General features: G+C 48.8%; 1 protein-coding gene across 10 annotated transcripts in view; it reads left to right on the top strand.

The window, feature by feature from the left end:
* The window catches only part of DAZAP1 (DAZ associated protein 1), a 232,537-nt gene that overhangs the window by 169,194 nt on the left and 38,371 nt on the right, over positions 1-24,972 (top strand). For 5 of the 10 annotated variants that reach the window (XM_030220238.1, XM_030220232.1, XM_030220230.1 and 2 more), the window contains one exon: positions 413-586. In XM_030220238.1, coding sequence (XP_030076098.1) covers positions 413-586 — 174 coding nt within the window. Of the gene's footprint in view, positions 1-412; positions 587-1,102; positions 1,180-10,356; positions 10,368-24,972 lie in introns of those variants that run through there. The other 5 variants (XM_030220234.1, XM_030220233.1, XM_030220237.1 and 2 more) reach the window with 3 other exon arrangements.

The following is a 24,972-nucleotide window of genomic DNA, read 5'->3' as shown; positions in this document are numbered from 1 at the left end:
GTTCAATAAAACATCTTAAGCAACTCAGTACTGCTCTACAGAATAGTGATATGAGTATGCTTCCAAAATTATTAGGACCACTGTGGGTGACATTGCAAGGTAGTTTATTCACTTGGATTTGTCTGATATATTGTACTCCCAAAGGAGCTCACAACCTGGGTACTGCCCTGCCCCGCCCTATTTATAGAATAAAGTTTGTATGGCTTTTCTCTAGCTATAGATGTGCACTCCTGTATATAGTGTGTTGGGCTTTTGTGCTTTGCCCTGATCCTTAAAAACAGGGTTTTGTACTCTGAAAGGGGACGCTAGAGATGTAGGTGAAGCCTTCGCCAGACTGTGAAGTCTTACTGCCTCTGCAATAGAGAAAAATGTGATTCTACTTTGTAATAAAGTTAGTGTATTTTATTCTCAGGTTTTGGTTATGGTGCTCCACCACCGCCACCTGATCAATTTGCTCCCCCTGGAGTGCCTCCTCCACCTGCAACTCCTGGAGCAACCCCATTGGCTTTTCCCCCAGCATCTCAGCAAGCTCAGGATTTGAGCAAACCACCAACAGCTCAGCCAGAGTTTCCCTTCAGTCAGTATGGTACGTATTCATTAGAAAAAAAGATGTAAAGGAATCCATTCCAGCTTGTGTTTTTATTTATTTTTTTTTTGTTTTTATTTTTTTTACTTTTGTTGTGTGTTTTTTGTAACTGGGAGCAAAGGATGCCTGACATGGCCTCCAGTGGAACACATCTGCGCTAACAACGGGAGCTCTGAATGTTCCGCTTCAAAGGGGTCAAATATGAAAAACCAGTTTGGTAGTAATTCACAGTTAGCCCCCTTTCAGTTACCATAGTATGTTGTGATCTAGTTCTGCCTGGGCACTTCATGTGATCCAGCCTAATCTGCCCCCTCCTTCCCCTTTCCAAAAAAAAAAGGCACTGGCTCCTTGAGACCAGGGGCACTGTATCCTGTTGCTGGGACAGTGCTCTCTTTCCTCTTGCTGGGTTGGGGAAACAGTAGCATCACAGCCTGAAGTGGGTGTTCATGGTGGGCGTTTGTAGTGCATGCCTAATCCATTCCCACATAAAAAGCCTGAAGAAATCACTCTTTCTAGGAAATGCCTGCTTTGTGAAATTATCCGAATGGATTTGATCTCTAAGTTGCCAAGAAGGCCAAAAAAGGTAAGAGACGGTAGGTAGAATTAGATCATCCTTTCTAGCCCCCCCACCCCCCACCACCCACCCACCACCACCACACACACTGGTGACCGTTGTCTGTTGTCTTAGAATAGTGAGCTGGTGTACAATGAAATGCTTCATGAAGTTCTGCCACCTTTGACAGATTGTGGTTTTGGATAGGAGACTATAGCTGTGGGTGAACTATAGGTTTCAGGTAGTTGGTGGAGTATTCTTACATGTGGCAGCTTCTGTTTGCTGCTCTGTCATTAACAAGTGCCTTTTGAAGATGTTGGTTTTAAAGCCAATTGGCCATTTAGGGCTTGTGTGGGGTAAACAGACCTGCCTTTTTAATTTACAGGCTGTAATCCCACTTTCTCCGAGGACAAGCAGGCTGGACATCATCACACATGGGTTGTCGTCCGCGACAGCCCAGGAGCTCCAGAGTTAAAAGAAAAAATTTTAAAACTTCTAGAAGTGACGAGACGGGCGCGGGGACAACGCACCGCGCATGCGCGAGTGACTTCCTGTCCGCGATCTTCCCTCAGTTCTCTTTTTTCTGCTTCGCGAAGGGGCTGCGTTTTTTTTGTGACTCCTCGTGATTTTTGGCCCAGGGGACTTTTGTCGCGTTTACCGCGCCCCAGTTTTTCCCTTTTTTTCTTTATTTTTCTTCAAATTTAAAACAAAAACAAAGTTGTTCCCTTTGTTTCTTTATTTTTTCTCCTCTCCTTTCCTTTTTCGTCACGGCCGCCTTCAGACTGCTCGATCGCGTTCCTTTTTCCTTCTTTTGTGCCTCTTTTCATTGCCACCATCGAGCCGTTTAATTTTGCGAATGCTATTTTTCCTCCCATGTCATCAAGGACTCCCAGCGGCTTCAAGCGCTGTTCCCGGTGCAACCGGACCATCTCGTCTACCGATCCTCATGCTTGGTGTCTCCAGCGCCTCGGGCCCGACAGTCATCCAGCTGCTTGTAAGCTGTGCAAGTTAATGGAAAAAAGGACCCAGGTGGCTCGAGAGGCTCAGCGTGAGAGGCTTTTTTCAGATTGGTCCGGTCCTTCGACGTTGGCATCGGTACCGGCGGCATCGACGTCGAGGGAAGCAGCACCAAGAGTCCAGGTAATGGCTGCCAAGAGACCACTTCGAGTTGGGAGCAGCAAGGCATCGAGTGGGTCTCCGCCCGTCTTGAAGCCTACTGCTATGCAGGGGTCCCGGGACCGCCCTGAGTTGGACCCGACCCCGAGAAGGTGTGAGGATTCCACGTCCTCATTGGTACCGAGGAGTGTCGATGATGGGCATCGAGCGAAGGCGAAGAAGCATCACCATCGATCGACTTCCAGACACGGTACTGAGAGCTCCGGGGAGCCGAGAGATTCGGCACCCGAGAAGCGTCGGTGCCGGGAGGTCCGCTCACCCTCCATTCAGGAGGTGCCGATGCGTAGGTCGTCTGGCAGCCAGGTACCGGCTCTCAAAACCCCTCAGATTCTGGCGCCGACTCCTGTACCGGCCTCACAGCTTGTTCTGATGGCAGCCCTCAATGAGTGTCTCCAGGCCATGCTTCCAGGTCTTCTGGAAGGGCTGATTCGTCCATCTGCTTCGGTACCAGAGGTGCTTGCGCCTCTGGTACCTACTGCTGAGATGGCGTCTGGCCCATCTCCTGTGCCTCCGTGCCGGAGCCGGTTACCACTCGGGTCGACTCTCCCTCGACGTCGGCAGAGGAAGCCTCGCCGGAGTGCAGGCAAGGGTCCACTTCTCGACAACCCCCACAAGGACATCGATCCTCAAAGTCGAGACAGGCTCGGGTTCAGGGTGCTCTTCGAGAGCTTCTGTCCGATACCGAAGAGGAGCACTCATGGGGAGAGGAGTAACATCCCAGATATTTTTCGGAGGAAGATTCTCAGGGGCTTCCGTCTGATCCTACTCCGCCTATTGAGGTTTGACAATCTCCACCTGAGAGTCTTACCTTTTCATCTTTCGTGCGGGAAATGTCTCGGGACATTCTATTTCCCATGGAGGCTGTGGATGAGCCCAGGGCTGAGATGTTCAAGGTCCTGGATTATCCTCCGCCTGCAGATGTTGCAATGGCCCCCCTGCACAATACACTCAGGGAAGTGATGTTGCGGAATTGGTCCTGCCGTCTCTCTAATTCAGTTGTCAACAAGAAGTCCGAGTCCCAGTACAGAGACCATGGTGAGCCTGTAAGAAAATGTTTTTTGCAATGTGGAAGCTGAAAAGAGTGAAACCTTTTTTTCCCAAGGGAAGTATTTCGTACGCTGCTGCAATCATTGGTATTAAGCCACCTGGATTATTGTAATTCCATTTTTGTAGGATGCAAGGAAAAAACTATTAAACTTCAGACTGCACAGAATACCGCAGCTAGACTCATATTCGGTAAGGCGAAATATGAGAGCTCCAAACCCCTTAGAGAAAAATTGCATTGGCTTCCACTAAAGGATCATATTGCCTTCAAAATTTGCACCTTGACCCATAAAATCATCCATGGAGAAGCTCCTTCATAAATGTCAGACCTACTTGACTTACCAGCACGAAACATCAACAGTTCGTTGCGTACGTTCCTGAACCTCCACTACCCTAATTGTAGAGAACTCAAATACAAATCAATACATGCATCTACCTTCACATACCTCTGCACAAAAGCATGGAACAAACTACCAAACACTATAAAAATAACACGTAACTTAACAAACTTTAGGAAATTACTGAAAACACACTTGTTCGAAAAAACTTACAATAAGTATCTTCCTTAGAACTTGATTATTCTATATCTAAATCAACTACCTACTAATCCCTCTAAACTGATTATATTAGCCATTTTATCATATTTTTTCTTTTTTATTATGTATTATGTAAATTATTCCACAGACATACCTTCCTTAATTCTTACATAGTAATATGTTAATTTAGAACAAACCTCTTACTCTGCTCATAATTATATCTTTTGCAATATAATGTAAGCCACATTGAGCCTGCAAATAGGTGGGAAAATGTGGGGTACAAATGTAGCAAATAAATAAATAATGGAGTATTAGAACTGTTTTCCTTATTGTCGAGTTTATACATGAAAATAATAAAATAAATGGTTAAAAATAAAATAAATAATGGTGAAGGCCTAACTTCCTCACGATTCCATGGTAGTGGACTCTGCTCTCAGAAGAGCCAAGAGTACTAGGGACTATGCCTCGGCACCCCCGGGCAGAGAGTCTAGGACCTTGGATTCTTTTGGGAGGCATACGTATCAGGCTGGAATGTTCGCCGTCAAGATTCAAGCATACCAGCTGTACACCGGCATTCACTTACGGAACTCGGTAAAGCAACTGTCCAGTTTAGTTGACGCTCTCCCTCCCGAGCTTGCTGAACCTTTTCACCAGGTGGTCAGGCAGCAGAAGACGTGTCATAAATTCCTGGCCAGGGGAGCCTACGACACTTTTGATGCCGCATCCCGAGTAGCTGCTCAAGGAATTGTGATGCGCAGACTTTCATGGCTGCATGTCTCGGACCTGGATCAGAAGACCCAGCAACGAATGGCGGATGTTCCTTGCCGGGGGGGGGGAGGGGGATAATATTTTTGGAGAGAAGATTGAGGATATGGTTGATACCCTCAAGAGGCATCATGATGCTATGGATTCTCTCTCCCGCCGGACGCCTTCTGCTTCTACCTCCTCTTCTATGAGGTGTTTTGGAGGGAGGAGGAGTGCTCCCTATTTCTCTAATAGGCATAGGTACACTCCTGCCTCCCGACAGCCTGTTCAAGCTCGCTCCCATCAGGCTCGCTGTCGTCAGCGGCGTGCACCGAAGGCCCCTCCGGCTCCCCAGCAAAAGCAAGGGACGGGCTTTTGACTGGCTCCAGAGCAGCATAGCCGACATCAAAGTGTCTGTACCAGACGATCTACCTGTTGGGGGGGGGAGGTTGATGTTTTTTCACCAAAGGTGGCCTCTTATAACCTCCGACAGGTGGGTTGTTCAAATAGTCCAGTTCGGGTACGCTCTCAATCTGGAATCAAAACCTCCAAATTGCCCACCGGGAGCTCAATCCTTCAGTTCCCACCACAAGCAGGTACTTGCAGAGGAACTCTCCGCCCTTCTCAGCGCCAATGCGGCCGAGCCCGTTCCACCAGGGCAAGAAGGGCTGGGATTCTATTCCAGGTACTTCCTTGTGCAAAAGAAAATAGGGGGAATGCGCCCCATCCTAGACCTAAGGGGCCTGAACAAATTCCTAGTCCGGAAAAAGTTCAGGATGCTTTCCCTGGGCACCCTTCTTCCCATAATTCAGGAAAACGAGGACTTAAAGGACGCCTACACTCGCATCTCGGTGCTTCCAAATCACAGGCAGTACCTTCAATTTCGCAGTACTGCGTACTGCCCTTTGGTCTCGCATCTGCGCCCAGGGTTTTTACAAAGTGCTTGGCAGTTGTCGGAGCATCGCTACGCAGACTGGGAGTGCATATTTTCCCTTATCTAGACGATTGGCTGGTGAAGAACACTTCAGAGGCAGGAGCTCTACAGTCCATGCAGATGACTATTCAACTCCTGGAGCTACTGGGGTTTGTCATAAATTACCCAAAGTCCCATCTTCTTCCGGTTCAGAAACTAGAATTCATAGGAGCTCTGCTGGATTCACAGACGGCACATGCCTATCTTCCAGAGGTGAGGACGGACAACCTTCTGTCTCTTGTTTCCTTGGCCAGAGCATCTCAGTAGATCACAGCTCGGCAGATGTTTAGACTGCTAGGCCATATGGCCTCCACAGTCCATGTACTCCTATGGCCCATCTTCACATGCGATCAGCTCAATGGACCCTAGCTTCCCAGTGGTTTCAGGCTGCAGGGGATCTAGAGGATGCAATCCAGCTATCCACCGATTTTCACAATTTCCTTCAGTGGTGGATAATTCGATCCAATTTGACCCTTGGGATGTCCCTTCCAAATTCCTCAGCCACAAAAAGTGCTGACAACGGATGCATCTCTTCTGGGGTGGGGAGCCCATGTAGATGGGTTTCACACTTAAGGAGCTTGGTCCCTCCAGGAATCATGTCTTCAGATCAATCTCCTGGAGTTGCGAGTGATCTAGAACGCTCTAAAGGCTTTCAGAGATCAGCTGTCAAATCAAATTATTCAAATTCAGACAATCAGGTTGCCATGTACTACATCAACAAGCAGGGGGGCACCGGATCTCGCCCCCTGTGTCGGGAAGCCGTCCAGATGTGGCTTTGGCCTCGCGCTCACGACATGCTTATCCAAGCCACGTATCTGGCAGGCGTAAACAGTCTGGCCGACAGGTTGAGCAGGATAATGCAACCAGATCTTCCGAGCGTGGATCTTTTTGCCACTTAGACCAATCCCAAGGTCCCTCAGTTCTGTTCCAGACTTCAAGCCCACGACAGACTAGTGTCGGATGCTTTTCTCCTTCATTGGGGGAAGGGTCTTCTGTATGCCTATCCTCCCATACCTCTGGTGGGGAATACTTTGTTGAAACTCAACAAGACTGCGGAACCATGATTCTGATAGCTCCTTTTTGGCCGCATCAGATCTGGTTCCCTCTTCTACTGGAGTTGTCCTCCGAAGAACCGTGGAGATTGGACTGTTTTCCAACCCTCATTACTCAGAACGAGGGGGCACTTCTGCATCCCAACCTCCAGTCTCTGCCTCTCACAGCCTGGATGTTGAGGGCTCTCCCGAGTCTTGCTTCCAGGAAAGATTCCACTAAAAAGAATTACTCTTTCAAATGGAGGAGGTTTGCCATCTTGTGTGATAGCAAGGCCCTAGATCCTCGCTCTTGTCCTACACAGACCCTGCTTGAATACCTTCTACATTTATCAGAGTCTGGTCTCAAGACCAACTCCGTAAGAGTTCACCTTAGTGCAATTAGTGCTTATCATCAACGTGTAGAGGGTAAGCCTATCTCTGGACAGCCTTTAGTTGTTCGATTCATGAGAGGTTTGCTTTTGTGATAGCCCCCTGTCAAACTTCCACCAGTGTCATGGGATCTCAACGTCGTTCTCACCCAGCTGATGAAGCCTCCTTTTGAGTCACTGAATTCCTACCATCTGAAGTATTTGACCTGGAAGGTCATTTTCTTGGTGGCTGCCACCGTTACTTACAGCTCGTAGAGTCAGTGAGCTTCAAGCCCATGCTCCCTATACTAAATTTCATCATAACAGAGTAGTCCTCCGCACTCACCCTAAGTTCCTGCCGAAGGTGGTGTCGGAGTTCCATCTGAACCAGTCAGTTGTCTTGCCAACATTTTTTCCCCGTCCTCATACCCGCCCTGCTAAACATCAGTTGCATACTTTGGACTGCAAGAGAGCATTGGCCTTCTATGTGGAGCGGACAAGCCCCTTCAGACAGTCTGCCCAAATGTTTGTTTCTTTCGACCCCAACAGAAGGGGAGTTGCTGTCAGGAAACGCACCATTTCAAATTGGCTAGCAGATTGCATTTCCTTTACTTATGCCGAAGCTGGGCTAACTCTTGAGGATCATGTCACGGCTCATAGTATTCGAGCCATGGCAGCGTCAGTGGCCCACTTGAAGTCAGCCACTATAGAAGAGATTTGCAAGGCTGCGACGTTGTCTTCAGTCCACACATTCACATCTCACTACTGCCTTCAGCAGTATACCCAACGCTACAGTTGGTTTGGGCAGTCGGTGCTGCAGAATCTGTTCGGGGTTTAGAATCCAACTCCACCCTTTTAGGCCCATTTTTGTTCTGTTCCAGGCTGCACTCTCAGATGTTTCTTCGTAGGTCAATCCTTGTTATGTCCTCGCCGTTGCAAGGCCCAATTGACCTTTCTTTGTTGTTTTGAGTGAGCCTGGGGGCTAGGGATACCCCACATGTGAGAACAAGCAGCCTGCTTGTCCTCGGAGAAAATGAAGATACATACCTGTAGCAGGTATTCTCTGAGGACAGCAGGCTGATTTTTCTCAAATACCCGCCCGCCTCCCCTTTGGAGTTGTCTTTTCCTTCTTTGCTTTATCGAACTAATGAGACTCTTGCACGATGGGTGGGAAGCTGATGGCTGCGCATGCGCGTTTGCGCGCGCTTGAAGGCTCTAGCAAACTTTTGTTGCTAGGAAGATTTCCGATCATTGGGGCTGCCGTGGACGTCACCCAGTCGTGAGAACAATCAGCCTGCTGTCCTCAGAGAATTCCTGCTACAGGTATGTATCTTCATTATCTTTCTGATTGTTTAATCAGGTTGAGTTCTCAGACCATGTAACAGTTTTATTTACTAGAATTGATTACACATTTGGTACTGTGTAGCTTTAGATGAAACTTTTTTATACAAAGTCAGGGCACTTATTTTGTTGATGTGAGTGAAGGACCCTCTGAAAATTGTTCAGACCATATGTACCCCTTAAAATTGCCCTGTAAGGAGACACTTGTGTTCCCTACAACATTCTGAACCAAAACATTTTGAAGATGTTTTATTAAAGGCATCCTCCATTTATCTCTTGAATACTTAAGGGTTATTTCTTGATAATCTGCTAAAGTTTCAACAGAGCACTAAGTGTGACCTGTTATCACAATGTTTTTCACTTATCTAATCCTGTGCCTGCCTTGTAAGAGGGCAGCTTTTTGTGTAAAGTCTTCCTTTGTAGTGGCTGAGGATATTTGCAAGGTAGTAACAGATGGTCAGTTGATACAAATTAACTACTTCCTTATTGCCTCATCAAACCAATCCAGATGCTTGGAGAAACATTGTGGAAAGGAAGGACAGAGCAGGAAGGTTTGCAAGCAGGGGTCAGCTATGCCACCCCTTTTGTGCCTAGGGGTGTTAATACCTGTTTGTTCTCCCACCACCACAACTGAAGGGCCCTGTTAAGGGAAGTAACTGTCACCTGCCTGCAGACCTTCCTGTTTTGTTCTTCCTTTCCACAGTTTTTCTCCAAGTGTCTGGACTTGTGTGGAGGGACTTGAGGAAAGAAAATTAGCAGGTAAGAACTAATTTCTCCTTTTCCTCCACTGTCATATACATTTTTTTAGATAATCCCCTCATGTAAATTCTACCTATGTGGGAAGTTAGTGTAAATGCCTAGGTGCTATAGAGCTCTATGATTTGAGTACCACACTAAGCATTTGCTCCTTTACCACTTTGAAAAGAGCCCATTAACAAGTTTTGTTAATAAATTAGTGCTTTTCCAAGTTTTCAAATGTAATTTACACCTTCACCATGTTTTAGTAAAAGGGGGGTTACTGGTTTTGTTGCTGTATAGATTTTTAAAAAGCAACAGAAATATTTAAGCAGTTGGGTAATCTAAGACTTTGCCTAAGGTCACATACAGGTGGAACAAATATAAGTCCCAGTTGATCCCATATTTTACAGTAAGCACTGGAAGAGATCTCAGAGTTGAATTGAACACATGAGGAAGAAATGCTGTTTTGTTTGGAAATTGTTTGCTTGGACTCTGTTCTTTGCAAACAGTTTACAGCTTATGTAGTGCCAGTATTTCTCTTGTCCTTCCCTGGTACACTGCAGCAGGCTCTCAAGGGATTTACCTGCTCCTTTCATTTCCCACTCAGCATGGACAGGCCAAGCAAGAATGTAGTGAAAGTTGAGCTGTTTTCTCAGTATGTGCTAATTGCTTTGCAAGGATGGGTTTTCTGAGAGAGGGGAAGGAGGCAGCACAGTGTGGAGAAGATGGGCTCATGCCTTGACCTGTTTTAATTTTTGCTAGTAGAAGGATGATCTAATTGTGATAAATGTCTGATTTGCATTTCTTAGATGTACAAATAGAAATGTGTATCAACAGTATTTTGGTTGCCTGCTGAGGGTTGGTTTATTATATGATCTTATAGATGGCATTCCAGTATGATCCCATGTTATGCGATTGAGGGGTGTTAATAATCAGTCTGCCAGATTTCACTAGGGCTGCTGTGGTTCTAGCAGTTGAAGTACAGAGAGATACTTTTACAGTTTTAGAGTTAGGATCTTCAAAATATTTTTTAGTCTTGGAAATGTACCAGCTCTCCGCAAGTACTTAACTGAGTTTCTTTTAATTAATATATAGTGATGTGAAGAAGTCCCGTTTCCAACCCCCTGATTTCCCCTACTATTGCATATATCGAACTCAGTGGTTTCTGATCCTTATACAAAATGTAATATTAGACAGAGGGGATTGGAGTAAACACAGCACAATTTTTACATTCATTTATTGAAGAAATAGTTCAATGAGGTCAAGCAGGTTATTGTTTCTCACATATAGGTGATGTCATCTGACAGAGCCCGGTGCAGAGGGTGCCAGTATAATATCTCTATAAGGGGCCTTTGGCAACATCCCACCACACATGTACAGACTTTCCTTCTGACATGCAAGCGCAGAACTAGCAGTCTTTGTTTTCCACGGAGCAGAGACATCGTGTCTGTGATCTGTTCTTAGCACATCAAAACGTTTTCTTTGTGGTGCCTTCCCTAATGGATTTTTGTGCTCCTTTATCACGTCTTTTAAAAAATTTTCTCTACTTCAATGTGTGCCCTAATGAGTTTTGAGCGTTTCTGATATTTTTTAAATTTATCAGTCCAAGGCAATCTTAGCTCCAGGTTGTATCGACAGTTTTCGGGTGTATTTTAAAGTTACTCCCCTCACCCACTGAGCCCTTTGATTTGGGCTGTTTTCCACTACATGTCCCAGAAGGTACCAAGGAAGGGCGACGAAAATGATAAAGGGGATGGGGACTTCTCTATGAGGCAAGGCTAAAGCGACTAGGTCCTTTCAGCTTGGAGAAAAGGCAACTGAGACGAGATATGGTAGAGGTCTATAAAATAATGAGGGGAGTTGAACGGGTAGATGTGAAACGTCTGTTTACGCTTTCCAAAAATACTAGGACTAGGGGGTATGCGATGAAGCTACAATGTAGTAAATTTTAAAACGAATCGGAGAAAATTTTCTTCACTCAACGTGTAATTAAATCTGGAATTTGTTGCCAAAATCTGGAATTTGTTGCCAGAGAATGTGGTAAAGGCGGTTAGCTTAGCAGAGTTTAAAAAAGGTTTGGACAGCTTCCTAAAGAAAAAGTCCATAGACCATTTAATAATGGACTTGGGGAAAATCCACTATTTCTGGGATAAGCAGTATAAAATGTGTTGCACTTTTTTGGGGATCTTGCCAGGTATTTGTGACCTGGATTAGCCACTGTTGGAAACAGGATGCTGGGCTTGATGGACCTTTGGTCTTTCCCAGTATGGCAATACTTATGTACTTATGAGATTTAAGCATGTGTGCTTGGTGCATTGGGGTTGTTTTGGGCACTGACCCTCATATCTGGTGAGTCCACTGCTTGGGACCGAATCATAAGGGTCTTAATCATGTTCTCTGACACAAAAGTGCCTAGGAAGCTCCATGTGAAAATCTTTCTGGCATTCAATCTGGTTCTTCATCAGCATTGGTGACACGAGTCCAATGGCTGAGTTTATTCCAGACACAGGTACTTGCAGGTATCTGCCTTGGCTGCTGAACCAGCTCCCTGAGACCAGCTAGCATCAGGCTCGACACTGTGGAGGTGTGTGTGTTCCACATCCTCATCGGTACTGCACGTTTATAAGGACTGGCACTGAGCATTGGCAGAGAAACATTGATATCACTTACCCTTGGTGTCAGGAGCTCCAGAGCATTAGCATTGCTGGTCTCTGAAAGGCATTGGCTCCAAGAGAACTATTAAGAACATAATAGCCGTACTGGGTCAGACCAATGATCCATCTAGCCCAGTATCCTGCTTCCAGCAGTGGCTAATCCAGTTCACAAGTACCTGGCAGAAACTCAGTTAGTAGCACCATTCTGTGCTACCAATCCCAAGGCAAGCAGTGGCTTCCTCCATGTCCATCTTAATAATAGACTGTGGACTTTTCCTCTAGCAATTATCCAAACCTTTTTTAAACCCAGATCCACTGACCGCTGTTACCACATCCTTCAGCAGTGAGTTGCAGAGCTTAACTATTATTTGAGGGAAATTTCTCCAGGGTCTGAATGCAGACCTGTACCTCAGTGTTCTTCGATGCATAGCCATCAGTCTGGCCTGCAAGTGCAGACTTGTACTTACTACTACTACTGCTTATTTCTACATACACGATGCTGTACACTTTGCACCTTTCGTGGGTGTCTGAGGGAGATCCGCAGTACTCCTTGGTGGAGGAGTCCTATGATACCATCTGGCCCCTCCCCGCCACAAGAAAGGTGTAAGTTTCTTCCTGAAGGCATATCTTTGACAAGCTTTGTACAGGAAATGGCAGAGGAGATTATTTTCAAATTGAAGACTGAGGGTCAGATTAGAGCTACGTTGCTCACTGTTCTGGTCTTTGGATCTCCACTTAGGCGCCTCTGTCCAATGGCATCTCATAAAATAGACACTTCGTACAGAAGCCAGAAAGGTCCAGTTACCACACTACTCCTTAGTAGTTGTCTGCCCTTGAGAGAGAGAGAGAGCGCGCGAACTTTGATGTCTCATACCTCATGTTTGCCCAATTTAATCAGACCTTGATGCTTTCTAACTGCAATTGGACCTATCAGCTCTACACTTCAATCTATTGAGGTGCAAACTGTGTGGATAAGGCTGCTGAACCAGAAAGCAGGTTTGTAGACGTAATCCTACCAGAGGCATCTTTGATATTTTGACATTACGTCCATGTGCACGTTTTCCTGGCTGCATGTCTTGGATCTTGATATCCCTGCTGTGGAAATAATCTTTTGGGGGACAAGGTGAAACAGGTCACTAACCAGATTAGAATCACATAAAGTCCCTCTTTTGGTCACCTCCAACTGCATTGTCCTCTTCTGGGAGGTCTTTTGTGGGCCTAGAAGCAGTAGCTACTATTCTCATGGGTATAGATTTTCCCCTTCTTCCCACACTCCTCAGCAGGCCCAGTTCCCATACTCCCTCCCATGTTGACAGTGTACACAGGAGGTTCAGTTGCAGCAGGGTGTGAACTTTTGACTGCCTCCTGGAGAACATAGCTGCCTTCGAAGTAGCAGACTCTGAAGATTTCCCAATAAGGAAATCTCACATATAGGGCCTTTGTAACCTCTGACCGGTGGGTTCTTTAGATAGACCAGCTCAGTTACGCTGTGAATTGGCAAAGACCACCAGCTTGCCTACCAAAATCTTCAGACCTTAGCTCTCTACACAAAAGTATTTGCAGAGCAAGTCTCCTCCAAACTCCAGACTAATGCGGTAGAACACATTCCACCAGGGCAAGAAAGATGGGACTGTATTGCAGGTACACGGGGTGGGGAGGGGTTTTTTCTCCCATCTTGGGCCTCAAAGCCAAGCCATGAACTAATAACTAGTCAGAGAGCTCCAGGATAATTTCTTTGGACACCCTTCTCATGATTCAGGTGACTTAATTGGCTATGCTTTAAATTTTAAGGACGCGTGCACTCACATTCAGATTCTTCAGAGCCACAGGAAGAGTCTCAGATGTCAGGTGGGTGAGCGTCACTAGTAGTACCATGTTCGGCTATTTAGCCTCCCGGGGTGTTCATGAAGTGTCTAGCACTAGTCGTGGCATTGTTCCATAGAATGGGATTCCATATTTTGCCCTACCTGGGTGAGTGGCAAGTCGAGAGCACATCAAGGAGAAGTGTTCAGATGTCCATGCAGAGAATTATTTGAGTGCTGGAGCTCCTGGAGTTTCTCATCAACTACCCTAAGCCCACCTATGCATTGGAGCCCTGCTTGAAATGATGCAAACTCAGGACTTCCTGCCTCAAGCTAGGACAGTTGCCCTCATCTCCATTGTCACTAAGTCCCATAGCAGCTAGCGGGTTGCAGCTTGGCAGATGTTGAAGTTGCTAGGCCACAGAGCCTCTACAATACTTGTTACACGCCTGTTATTCAGAGGTGCTCAATGGACCCTAGCTTCCTAGTCATCTCAAGTTGAGAAGAACCTAGCGGATGTCATCCACATGTCCCCAGAAATTACTCAGTCATTGCTCTAGTGCACATTCTGGACCACTTTGATCCTGCGATTGCCATTCCAAATTTCCACAAATGCATCCACTTTGGGCTTGAGAGCCCATGTAGATAGGCTTCACACCCAGGGGACTTGGTCCGCCTGAGAGAGAGTACCAATGGGCAATTTGAAACACTCCGATAGTTTTTAGAGATCAGCTGTCAATCAGGTAGCCATGCACCATGTGGACAAGCAGAGGAATATGGGATCCTACCCCTTGTCAGGAAGCAGTTGGAATGTGAACCAGTGCCACCAGCCACGAAATGGTGCTGTAGGCTACATACCTGGCAGAGAAGGAGAACAGCCTGGCAAACAAACTGAGCAGGGTGATGCAACTTCACAAGTGGTGTCTCAATATGAGCGTTGACTGTCACTTCTGTGAGAGTGGGATTCTTCCACGATGAAACTTATTGGCCACTGGTCTCGCCAACAAAGTACCTCAATTTTGCTCCAGGCTCAGGTCACGTAACAGGCTTGCATCAACTGCTTTTCTCCTGCCTATGGGAATGAGACTTCCATATACATTTGCTTTGATCCCTCTCATAGGGAAGATCTTGTTCAAACTTAGGCAAATCTAGGGAATCATGATTCTCGTCGCTTTGTGCTAGCTGAGGCAGATCTGGTTCCCTCTACTTCTGGAGTTTTCCTCCAAAGCGCTGTGGAGATTGTATTATTTTCCAATCTTATCACAAAAAAAGAGGTCTTTTCTGCATACCACCTTACACTCCCTGGCCCTTACAGCCTGGATCGTGGGAGCGTACGCTTTGAGGGGCATAATCGAACGGCGCCGGCGAAATAGATTGCCGGCGATCTATTTTGGCGGCGCCGCAAACAGCTGGCCGAACTGTATTATAGAAAAAGATGGCCGGCCATTTTTGCTTTCGATAATACGGTTTGGCCTGGCCAAATGCCAGAGTTTGCCGGGTTTGAGATGGCCGGTTTCGTTTTCTGCGATAATGGAAAAAAATGCTGGTGATTTCAAACCCTGCGAAATCCAAGGCATTTGGTCGTGGGAGGAGCCAGCATTTGTAGTGCACTGGCCCCCCTGACATGCCAGGACACTAACCGGGCACCCTAGGGGGCACATTTAAAAATTAAAAAAATATATACAGATATCTCCCAGGTGCATAGCTCCCTTACCTTGGATGCTGAGCCCCCCCAAAACCCACTTCCCACAACTCTACACCATTACCATAGCCCTTGTGGGTGAAGGGGGTCACCTACATGTGGGTACAGTGGGTTTTGGGGGGGGTTTGGTGGGCTCAACACCTGCCACCACAAGTGTAAGAGGTGGGGGGGGGGGGGGGGATGGGCATGGGTCCGCCTGCCTGAAGTCCACTGCAACCACCAGTAACTGTTCCAGGGACCTGCATACTGCTGTCAGGGAGCTGGGTATGACATTTGAGGCTGGCAAAAAAGGTTTTTATTTTTATTTTTTTAAGTGTGGGAGGGGGTTGGTGACCACTGGGGGAGTACGGGGGGAGGTCATTCCTCATTCCCTCCGGTGGTCATCTGGTGAGTTGGGGCACCTTTTTGAGGCTTGGTCGTGAAAATAAAAGGACCAAGTAAACCCGGCGAAATACTGATTAACGTCGCTTTTTTTTCCCCATTATCCGCGAAAGCCGGCCATCTGGTAGCCACGCCCATGTCCCGCCTTCACTACACTGCCGACACGCCCCCTTGAACTTTTGCCGGCTTGGCGACGGGAAAGCGGTGAAGGTGTCAAAAAAGCACCTTTTCGATTATACCAATTTCGCCGCTTTTGAGAGATCACCGGCCATCTCCCGGTTTATGTCGGAAAATGGCCAGCGATCACTTTCGAAAATAAGCCTGATTGTCTCCTTGCAGCTGCCTGTGGTTGTCTCCAGGGTCTTGCTGGCTTCCAGAAAGCATTCCTCCAAGAGGTGTTATATTTTCAAATGTAGGTTTCCCGTGTAGTGTTGGGGGCAAGGTCTTCCTACTTTCTCTGCACAAAATCTACTTGAATACCTCTTGCAGTTCTGAGTCTGGTTTAAGGCCAGGATTCACTTTAATGCGAGCAGTGTTTGTCACCATGTCTATACACATCCTTTGGTTGTTCTCGTCATTAAAGTTTTCCTGTTGACAAAGCCCCCTCTCAAACCTCCAATTGTCATGGGACCTTGGTGTTCTCACCCAGTTGATAAAAGCTCCTTTTGAGCAGCTAGATTACTGTCACTTGGAGTATGTTTTGGTGGTGTCGCATCAGCTCGCAGTCCGTGAGCTTTAGGCTCTAGTGGCAGATCCGCCTTAGATGAAATTTTATCATAACAGGGTAGTTCTTCATACGCACTAAGTTCCTTGCTAGGGTGCTGTCTGACTTCCATCTTAATCAGTTAAACATCCCACCAACGTTCTGTTCCAATCTTCGTGCCCATCCCAGTGAGAATGCACTTCCACGCCTTGGGCTGCTAGCGAGCCTTGGCTTTTTACTTGGAGAGGACTAAGGCCTTTAGGTAGTCCATTCAGCTTTTTGTCTCTCTTAATCTGAACAGATCGGGGGCAAATATTAGTAAATGCATTTTGTTTAATTGGCTTCAGACGGCATTTATTTTGCTTCTTCCCAGGCTAAGCTGACTCTAGAGGGACATGCCTTGGCTCACATTGTCGGAGCCATGGTACCCCTGTTGAGGTCAAATAGATCAGATTTACAGGGATGCAGCATTGGCTTCCATCAACACATTCACATCTCACTTCTGCCTTGAGCAGAGTTCCTGGTGTGACAGCCGTTTTGGACAGCACAGTTCTGCAGAATTTGGTGTCAAGAATCCAAATCCTAGGCCCTTTTCCTTCTGTCCCAGGCTACACCTATATATAGTTTCAGGTTATATGCCTTTCTCCGAGGACAAGCAGGTTGCTTGTTCTCACTGATGGGTTGACGTCCTCGGCAGCCCCCTCCATCGGAAAGTTTACTAGCAAAGGCCTTTGCTAGTCCTCGCGCGCCCATGCGCACCGCGCATGCGCGGCCGTCTTCCCACCCGAAACCGGCTCGAGCCGGCCAGTCTTCTTTCGTCCGCACTCGGTACGGTCGTGTTACGCCGTTCGTGCCCCAGAGAGTCGACCTCGCGCGTCCTTTTCGACGTGTTTTTGTCCTTTTTTCCTTGGAAAAAGTTCGGGAAGCGCTCCGGTAGTGTTCCGGAAGACCCTTTCGGGTTCTCTGCCCTTCCCGTATTTCTTAGTTTTTGCCCCGTAAGTTTTCTTTCGTTGTCGGGGTAGGCCTCTTTTGGCCTCGGTCGAGATTTTTCTCCCTCTAAATTTTGGTGCTTCAATTTTCGCCATTTCGGCTTTTGATTTCGCCGGCGTGATTTTTCCGCCCATGACATCGAAGCCTTCCAGCGGCTTCAAGAAGTGCACCCAGTGCGCCCGGGTAATCTCGCTCACTGATAGGCACTCTGCGTGTCTTCAGTGTCTAGGGGCCCAGCACCGCCCTCAGAACTGCAGTCTGTGTTCCCTGTTACAAAGGCGGACTCAGGTAGCGAGATTAGCCCAGTGGAACGTTTTGTTCTCGGGCTCTTCGTCGGCATCGGCACCGGAGGCATCGAGTGCATCGACGTCGTCAGCGTCCGGACCATCTTCCTTGGCTGCCGCTCCATCGACTGCATCGAGGCATCGGACATCTGCATCGGCGCCGAGGCATCGGGCGACTGTATCGACGTCGGTGGTACCGAGACTTCGTCTGCTGATGTCGTCGGACGGAGGTGCATCGTCAGGAGTGCAGGTGAGGGCTGTCCATTCCCCTGCTGGTGGCGGTGAGCCTTCGGGTGGGTCTCCTCCTACCCTGAGGGCTCCTGCGGTACAGCCCCCCCGGGATCGACCCTCTTCGGTCTCGGCCCCGAGGAAGCGACGGATGGATTCTACGTCCTCCTCGTCGGTGCCGGGGAGCTCCGGTGACATGCTTCGGAAGAAGTCGATGAAGCATCGACACCGGTCTCCTCCCCATGTCGGCACCGAGAGCTCTGGGTCGCCGAGGGATTCGGCACCCAGCAGGCATCGGCACCGAGAGGACCGCTCACCCTCTGTTCAGGAGGTGTCGATGCGCTCCACTCAGGACAGCCCAGAACAGCCTCCTCGCCCGGAACAGGTTCTGACGTCGACGCCTGCATCGGCCTCTCAGCCTTTCTCTGCAGCCGCTCTAAACGAGAGCCTCCGGGCCGTTCTCCCAGAGATTCTGGGAGAGCTGTTGCGCCCTACCCCTCTGGTACCGGCGGTGCTTGCGCCTCCGGTACCGTCGAGCGTGGCGCCAGCTGGCCCATCGCCCAGGTTGAGGTCCCCGACGTCGGTACCGCGTGCGGTGCCGACCGCGGCCACCTCCCAGGAAGGCTCCTCGACTACGTCGGCGGAGGGAGCTTCGCCGATGCGGGCGAGGGAGTCTACCTCTCGACGCCCCCACCGTGGACGGGGTTCCACCGAGTCGAGCAGGGCGAGGTTGCAGACACAGGTTCGGGAACTTGTGTCTGACACCGAGGGTAAGGCCTCGTGGGAGGAAGAGGAGGACCCCAGATATTTCTCTGACGAGGAGTCTGAGGGTCTTCCTTCTGATCCCACTCCCTCTCCTGAGAGACAGCTTTCTCCTCCCGAGAGTCTGTCTTTTGCTTCCTTTGTCCGGGAGATGTCTACGGCCATCCCCTTCCCGGTGGTTGTGGAGGACGAGCCCAGGGCTGAAATGTTTGAGCTCCTGGACTATCCTTCTCCACCTAAGGAAGCGTCCACTGTTCCCTTGCACCATGTCCTGAAAAAGACATTGCTTGCGAACTGGACCAAGCCACTAAGTAATCCCCACATTCCCAAGAAGATTGAGTCCCAGTACCGGATCCATGGGGACCCAGAGCTGATGCGCACTCAGTTGCCTCATGACTCTGGAGTTGTGGATCTGGCCCTAAAGAAGGCTAAGAGTTCTAGGGAGCATGCTTCGGCGCCCCCGGGCAAAGACCCTAGAACCTTAGACTCCTTTGGGAGGAAGGCCTACCATTCTTCTATGCTCGTGGCCAAGATCCAGTCTTACCAGCTCTACACGAGCATACACATGCGGAACAATGTGCGGCAGTTGGCGGGCTTGGTTGATGCTCTTCCCCCTGAGCAAGCCAAGCCTTTTCAGGAGGTGGTCAGGCAGCTGAAGGCGTGCAGAAAATTCCTGGCCAGAGGAGTTTATGACACTTCTGATGTTGCGTCCAGGGCCGCTGCTCAAGGTGTGGTGATGCGCAGGCTCTCATGGCTGCGTGCCGCCGACCTGGAGAATAGACTCCAGCAGCGGATTGCGGACTCGCCTTGCCGTGCGGACAACATTTTTGGAGAAAAAGTCGAGCAGGTGGTAGAGTCTCTCCACCAGCGGGACACCGCATTCGACAAGTTCTCCCGCCGGCAGCCTTCAGCCTCTACCTCTACAGGTAGAAGATTTTTCGGGGGAAGGAAGACTGGCCCCTATGCTTCTGGTAAGCGTAGGTACAATCCTCCTTCCCGACAGCCTGCGGCCCAGGCTAAGCCCCAGCGCGCTCGCTCTCGTAAGCAGCGTGCGCCTCAGCAAGGCCCCGCGGCTCCCCAGCAAAAGCAAGGGGCGAGCTTTTGACTGGCTCCAGCAGAGCATAGCCGACATCCAAGTGTCAGTGCCGGGCGACCTGCCGGTCGGGGGGGGTTGAAAGCTTTTCACCAAAGGTGGCCTCTCATAACCTCCGATCAGTGGGTTCTCCAAATAGTCCGGCAGGGATACACCCTCAATTTGGCATCAAAACCTCCAAATTGTCCACCGGGGGCTCAGTCTTACAGCTTCCAACACAAGCAGGTACTTGTAGAGGAACTCTCCGCCCTTCTCAGCGCCAATGCGGTCGAGCCCGTGCCATCCGGGCAAGAAGGGCTGGGATTCTATTCCAGGTACTTCCTTGTGGAAAAGAAAACAGGGGGATGCGTCCCATCCTAGACCTAAGGGCCCTGAACAAGTTTCTCGTAAAAGAAAAGTTCAGGATGCTTTCCCTGGGCACCCTTCTCCCCATGATTCAGCAAAACGATTGGCTATGCTCTCTGGACTTGAAGGATGCCTACACACACATCCCGATACTGCCAGCTCACAGACAGTATCTGCGATTTCAGTTGGGCACACGCCACTTCCAGTACTGTGTGCTACCCTTTGGGCTCGCCTCTGCGCCCAGGGTGTTCACAAAGTGCCTAGCTGTGGTAGCAGCGGCACTTCGCAGGCTGGGGGTGCACGTGTTCCCATATCTCGACGATTGGCTGGTGAAGAACACATCCGAGGCAGGAGCCCTGCAGTCCATGCAGATGACTATTCGCCTCCTGGAGCTACTGGGGTTTGTGATAAATTACCCAAAGTCCCATCTTCTCCCAGTGCAGAAACTCGAATTCATAGGAGCCCTGCTGGATTCTCGGACGGCTCGCGCCTATCTTCCAGAGGCGAGAGCCAACAACTTGTTGTCCCTCGTCTCGCGGGTGCGTGCGTCCCAGCAGATCACAGCTCGGCAGATGTTGAGATTGCTGGGCCACATGGCCTCCACAGTTCGTGACTCCCATGGCCCGCCTTCACATGAGATCTGCTCAATGGACCCTAGCCTCCCAGTGGTATCAGGCCGCTGGGGGTCTAGAGGACGTGATCCACCTGTCCACGAGTTTTCTCGAATCCCTGTATTGGTGGACAATCTGGTCCAATTTGACTCTGGGACGTCCCTTCCAAATTCCTCAGCCACAAAAAGTGCTGACCACGGATGCGTCTCTCCTGGGATGGGGAGCTCATGTCGATGGGCTTCACACCCAAGGAAGTTGGTCCCTCCAAGAACGCGATCTACAGATCAATCTTCTGGAGTTGCGAGCGATCTGGAACGCTCTGAAGGCTTTCAGAGATCGGCTGTCCCACCAAATTATCCAAATTCAGACAGACAACCAGGTTGCCATGTACTATGTCAACAAGCAGGGGGGCACCGGATCTCGCCCCCTGTGTCAGGAAGCCGTCAGCATGTGGCTCTGGGCTCGCCGTCAAGGCATGGTGCTCCAAGCCACATATCTGGCAGGCGTAAACAACAGTCTGGCCGACAGGCTGAGCAGGATTATGCAACCTCACGAGTGGTCGCTCAATTCCCGTGTAGTGCGGCAGATCTTCCAGGTGTGGGGCACCCCCTTGGTGGATCTCTTCGCATCTCGAGCCAAACACAAAGTCCCTCAGTTCTGTTCCAGGCTTCAGACCTCCGGCAGACTAGCATCGGATGCCTTCCTCCTGGATTGGGGGGAAGACTTTGTTGAAACTCAAGCAAGACCGAGGTACCATGATTCTGATTGCTCCTTTTTGGCCGCGTCAGATCTGGTTCCCCCTTCTTCTGGAGTTATCCTCCGAAGAACCGTGGAGATTGGAATGTTTTCCGACCCTCATCACACAGGACGAGGGGGCGCTTCTGCATCCCAACCTCCAGTCTCTGGCTCTCACGGCCTGGATGTTGAAGGCGTAGACTTTGCCTCTTTGGGTCTGTCAGAGGGTGTCTCCCGCATCTTGCTTGCTTCCAGGAAAGACTCTACTAAGAGAAGTTACTTCTTCCATTGGAGGAGGTTTGCCGTCTGGTGTGACAGCAAGGCCCTAGATCCTCGCTCTTGTCCTACACAGACCCTGCTTGAATACCTTCTGCACTTGTCTGAGTCAGGTCTCAAGACCAACTCTGTAAGGGTTCACCTTAGTGCAATCAGTGCATACCATTACCGTGTGGAAGGTAAGCCGATCTCAGGACAGCCTTTAGTTGTTCGCTTCATGAGAGGTTTGCTTTTGTCAAAGCCCCCTGTCAAGCCTCCTACAGTGTCATGGGATCTCAATGTCGTTCTCACCCAGCTGATGAAACCTCCTTTTGAGCCACTGAATTCCTGCCATCTGAAGTACTTGACCTGGAAGGTCATTTTCTTGGTGGCAGTTACTTCAGCTCGTAGAGTCAGTGAGCTTCAGGCCCTGGTAGCCCAGGCCCCTTACACCAAATTTCATCACAACAGAGTAGTCCTCCGCACTCACCCTAAGTTCCTGCCAAAGGTTGTGTCGGAGTTCCATCTGAACCAGTCAATTGTCTTGCCAACATTCTTTCCCCGTCCTCATTCCTGCCCTGCTGAACGTCAGCTGCACACATTGGACTGCAAGAGAGCATTGGCCTTCTACCTGGAGCGGACACAGCCCCACAGACAGTCCGCCCAATTGTTTGTTTCTTTTGATCCCAATAGGAGGGGAGTGGCTGTAGGGAAACGCACCATATCCAATTGGCTAGCAGATTGCATTTCCTTCACTTACGCCCAGGCGGGGCTGGCTCTTGAGGGTCATGTCACGGCTCATAATGTTAGAGCCATGGCTGCGTCGGTAGCCCACTTGAAGTCAGCCTCCATTGAAGAAATTTGCAAAGCTGCGACGTGGTCATCTGTCCACACATTCACATCTCATTACTGTCTGCAGCAGGATACCCGACGCGACAGTCGGTTCGGGCAGTCAGTTCTTCAGAACCTGTTTGGGCTTTAGGATCCAACTCCACCCCCCGAGGGCCCTGTTTGTTCTGTTCCAGGCTGCACTCTCAGTTAGTTGGTAAATTTTTTAGGTCAATCTCAGTTATGTCCTCGCCGTTGCGAGGCCCATTGACCATGGTTCTTGTTTTGAGTGAGCCTGGGGGCTAGGGATACCCCATCAGTGAGAACAAGCAGCCTGCTTGTCCTCGGAGAAAGCGAATGCTACATACCTGTAGAAGGTATTCTCCGAGGACAGCAGGCTGATTGTTCTCACAAACCCGCCCGCCTCCCCTTTGGAGTTGAGTCTTCCCTTGAAGTGTATTGTCTTGCTACATACTGGACTGGCCGGCTCGAGCCGGTTTCGGGCGGGAAGACGGCCGCGCATGGGCGCGCGAGGACTAGCAAAGGCCTTTGCTAGTAAACTTTCCGATGGAGGGGGCTGCCGAGGACGTCAACCCATCAGTGAGAACAATCAGCCTGCTGTCCTCGGAGAATACCTTCTACAGGTATGTAGCATTCGCTTTCCAGGGATTCATCATTGCGAGTTGCTCTTGGCCTAATGTTTTTTTTCAGTGAACCTGGTATCTAGGGATTCCCGTACATGAGAAACATTGTCCTGCTTGTCCTCGGAGAAAGCGAAGTTACTTAAATGTAGCAGGTGTTCTCTGAGGACAGCAGGACATGTATATTCGCATACCCTCCCATCTCCTCTTGGAGTTGTATTTCTTCAGCTATAGTATTGTACTGCTAGTCTCATGCTTGAGCATCAGGTGGGAGGGCACCCGCGCATGTGCTGTGGTATGCTGCCAAAGGCCTCTTCAAGAGATATGCTGGGCAGCATCCACACCAGGTTCCGTCGGATGACATCACCCATATGTGAGAATACATGTCCTGCAGTCTTTGGAGAACACCTGCTACAGGTAAGTAACTTTGCTTTATCCAACTTCCATATCGCCCATCTGAAAAAGTAACTGCCACCTAAACTTAATCACTGGTTCTGCCACCTTTAGTAGTAATAATTGCAACCCAACACTTCCTATAATTTGATATCAGTCTTTCACATTGCTGTTGGGGAAGCTTAGCTCACACTTCTTTGCAGAACTGCTTTTATTCAGATACATGTGTAAGAGTCCATGCAGATTTATTTCTCAGGTTTCATCAAAAATCTTCTTCCCAAATCTCCACATGAGACCCAAATCCAGTAGCTACCATCTAGCTATATTACAGGAAGAAATATCATTGCTATTGAAGGCACATTCCTAAAAATTAAAATGAAAGATTCTATTTAAAGATCTTTTTCAGGAGGTCTTCATCCCATTCTGGACCTATGCAATCTCAATTTCTTCCTGAACAAAGAATCTAGCTATATTACAGGAAGAAATATCATTGCTATTGAAGGCACATTCCTAAAAATTAAAATGAAAGATTCTATTTAAAGATCTTTTTCAGGAGGTCTTCATCCCATTCTGGACCTTTGCAATCTCAATTTCTTCCTGAACAAAGAAAATTTCAAAATGAACTCCATTACCATCATCCATCTTTTGTTGATTTGCTGCCCTAGACCTCAAGGATGCCAGCACCCACATTCCAATTCATTCCAGCCACTGGCATTTCTTAAGTTTCACTGTACTTCATCAACACTTCCAGTACAAGATTCTTCCATTTGTCTGTCTTCAGCCGCTCAAGTTTTTACAAAATGCTTGGCTGCTGTAGCTGCAGCTTTCAGAAAGCAAGGCCACTGTATTTCCCTATCTAGATGACTCAGTTATTTTTGTGCCTACCCAATTTGCTGTGCAGTGTTCTGTAAGTGCCACCGTAGACCATGCTTCAACATCTGGGATTCCTTATCAATGCTGGAAAGGCTACACTAACCCCGACTCAGTCCTTACAATTTGTCAGAGCCTGTTTGGATACAATGGAAGCAAAGGAGTTACAGACCCTGTAACATATCGTTGCTACAATAGAGTGCAGGCATACAACCTCAGCCTGCATATCTCAACTCCTAGGGCATACGGCTGCCACAGTTCATGTGGTACCGTTAGCCAGAATGCACATGCATCATTTTCAGTGGTACCTGAAACTACATTGGAATCAGCATCTCCTGTCTCTCAACAAGAGTGCCTCTTTCCTTTCAGTGGTGGCTAAACCAAAACAATCTAGTTTCAGAATGTCCTTTTCAGCTTCCACTGCCCCAGCTAATTTTAACCACAGATGCTTCCAAAATAGATTGGGGAGCCCACTTGCTCCCATGGTGAATACAAGGTTCTCCGAGGACAAGCAGGCTGCTTGTTCTCACTGATGGGTGACGTCCACGGCAGCCCCTCCAATCGGAATCTTCACTAGCAAAGTCCTTTGCTAGCCCTCGCGCGCC

The sequence above is a fragment of the Microcaecilia unicolor genome, chromosome 11 (assembly GCF_901765095.1).
Source record: "Microcaecilia unicolor chromosome 11, aMicUni1.1, whole genome shotgun sequence".
In the NCBI taxonomy this organism is placed as follows: Eukaryota; Metazoa; Chordata; class Amphibia; order Gymnophiona; family Siphonopidae; genus Microcaecilia; species Microcaecilia unicolor.
This window is presented reverse-complemented; position numbering and strand designations above follow the sequence as displayed.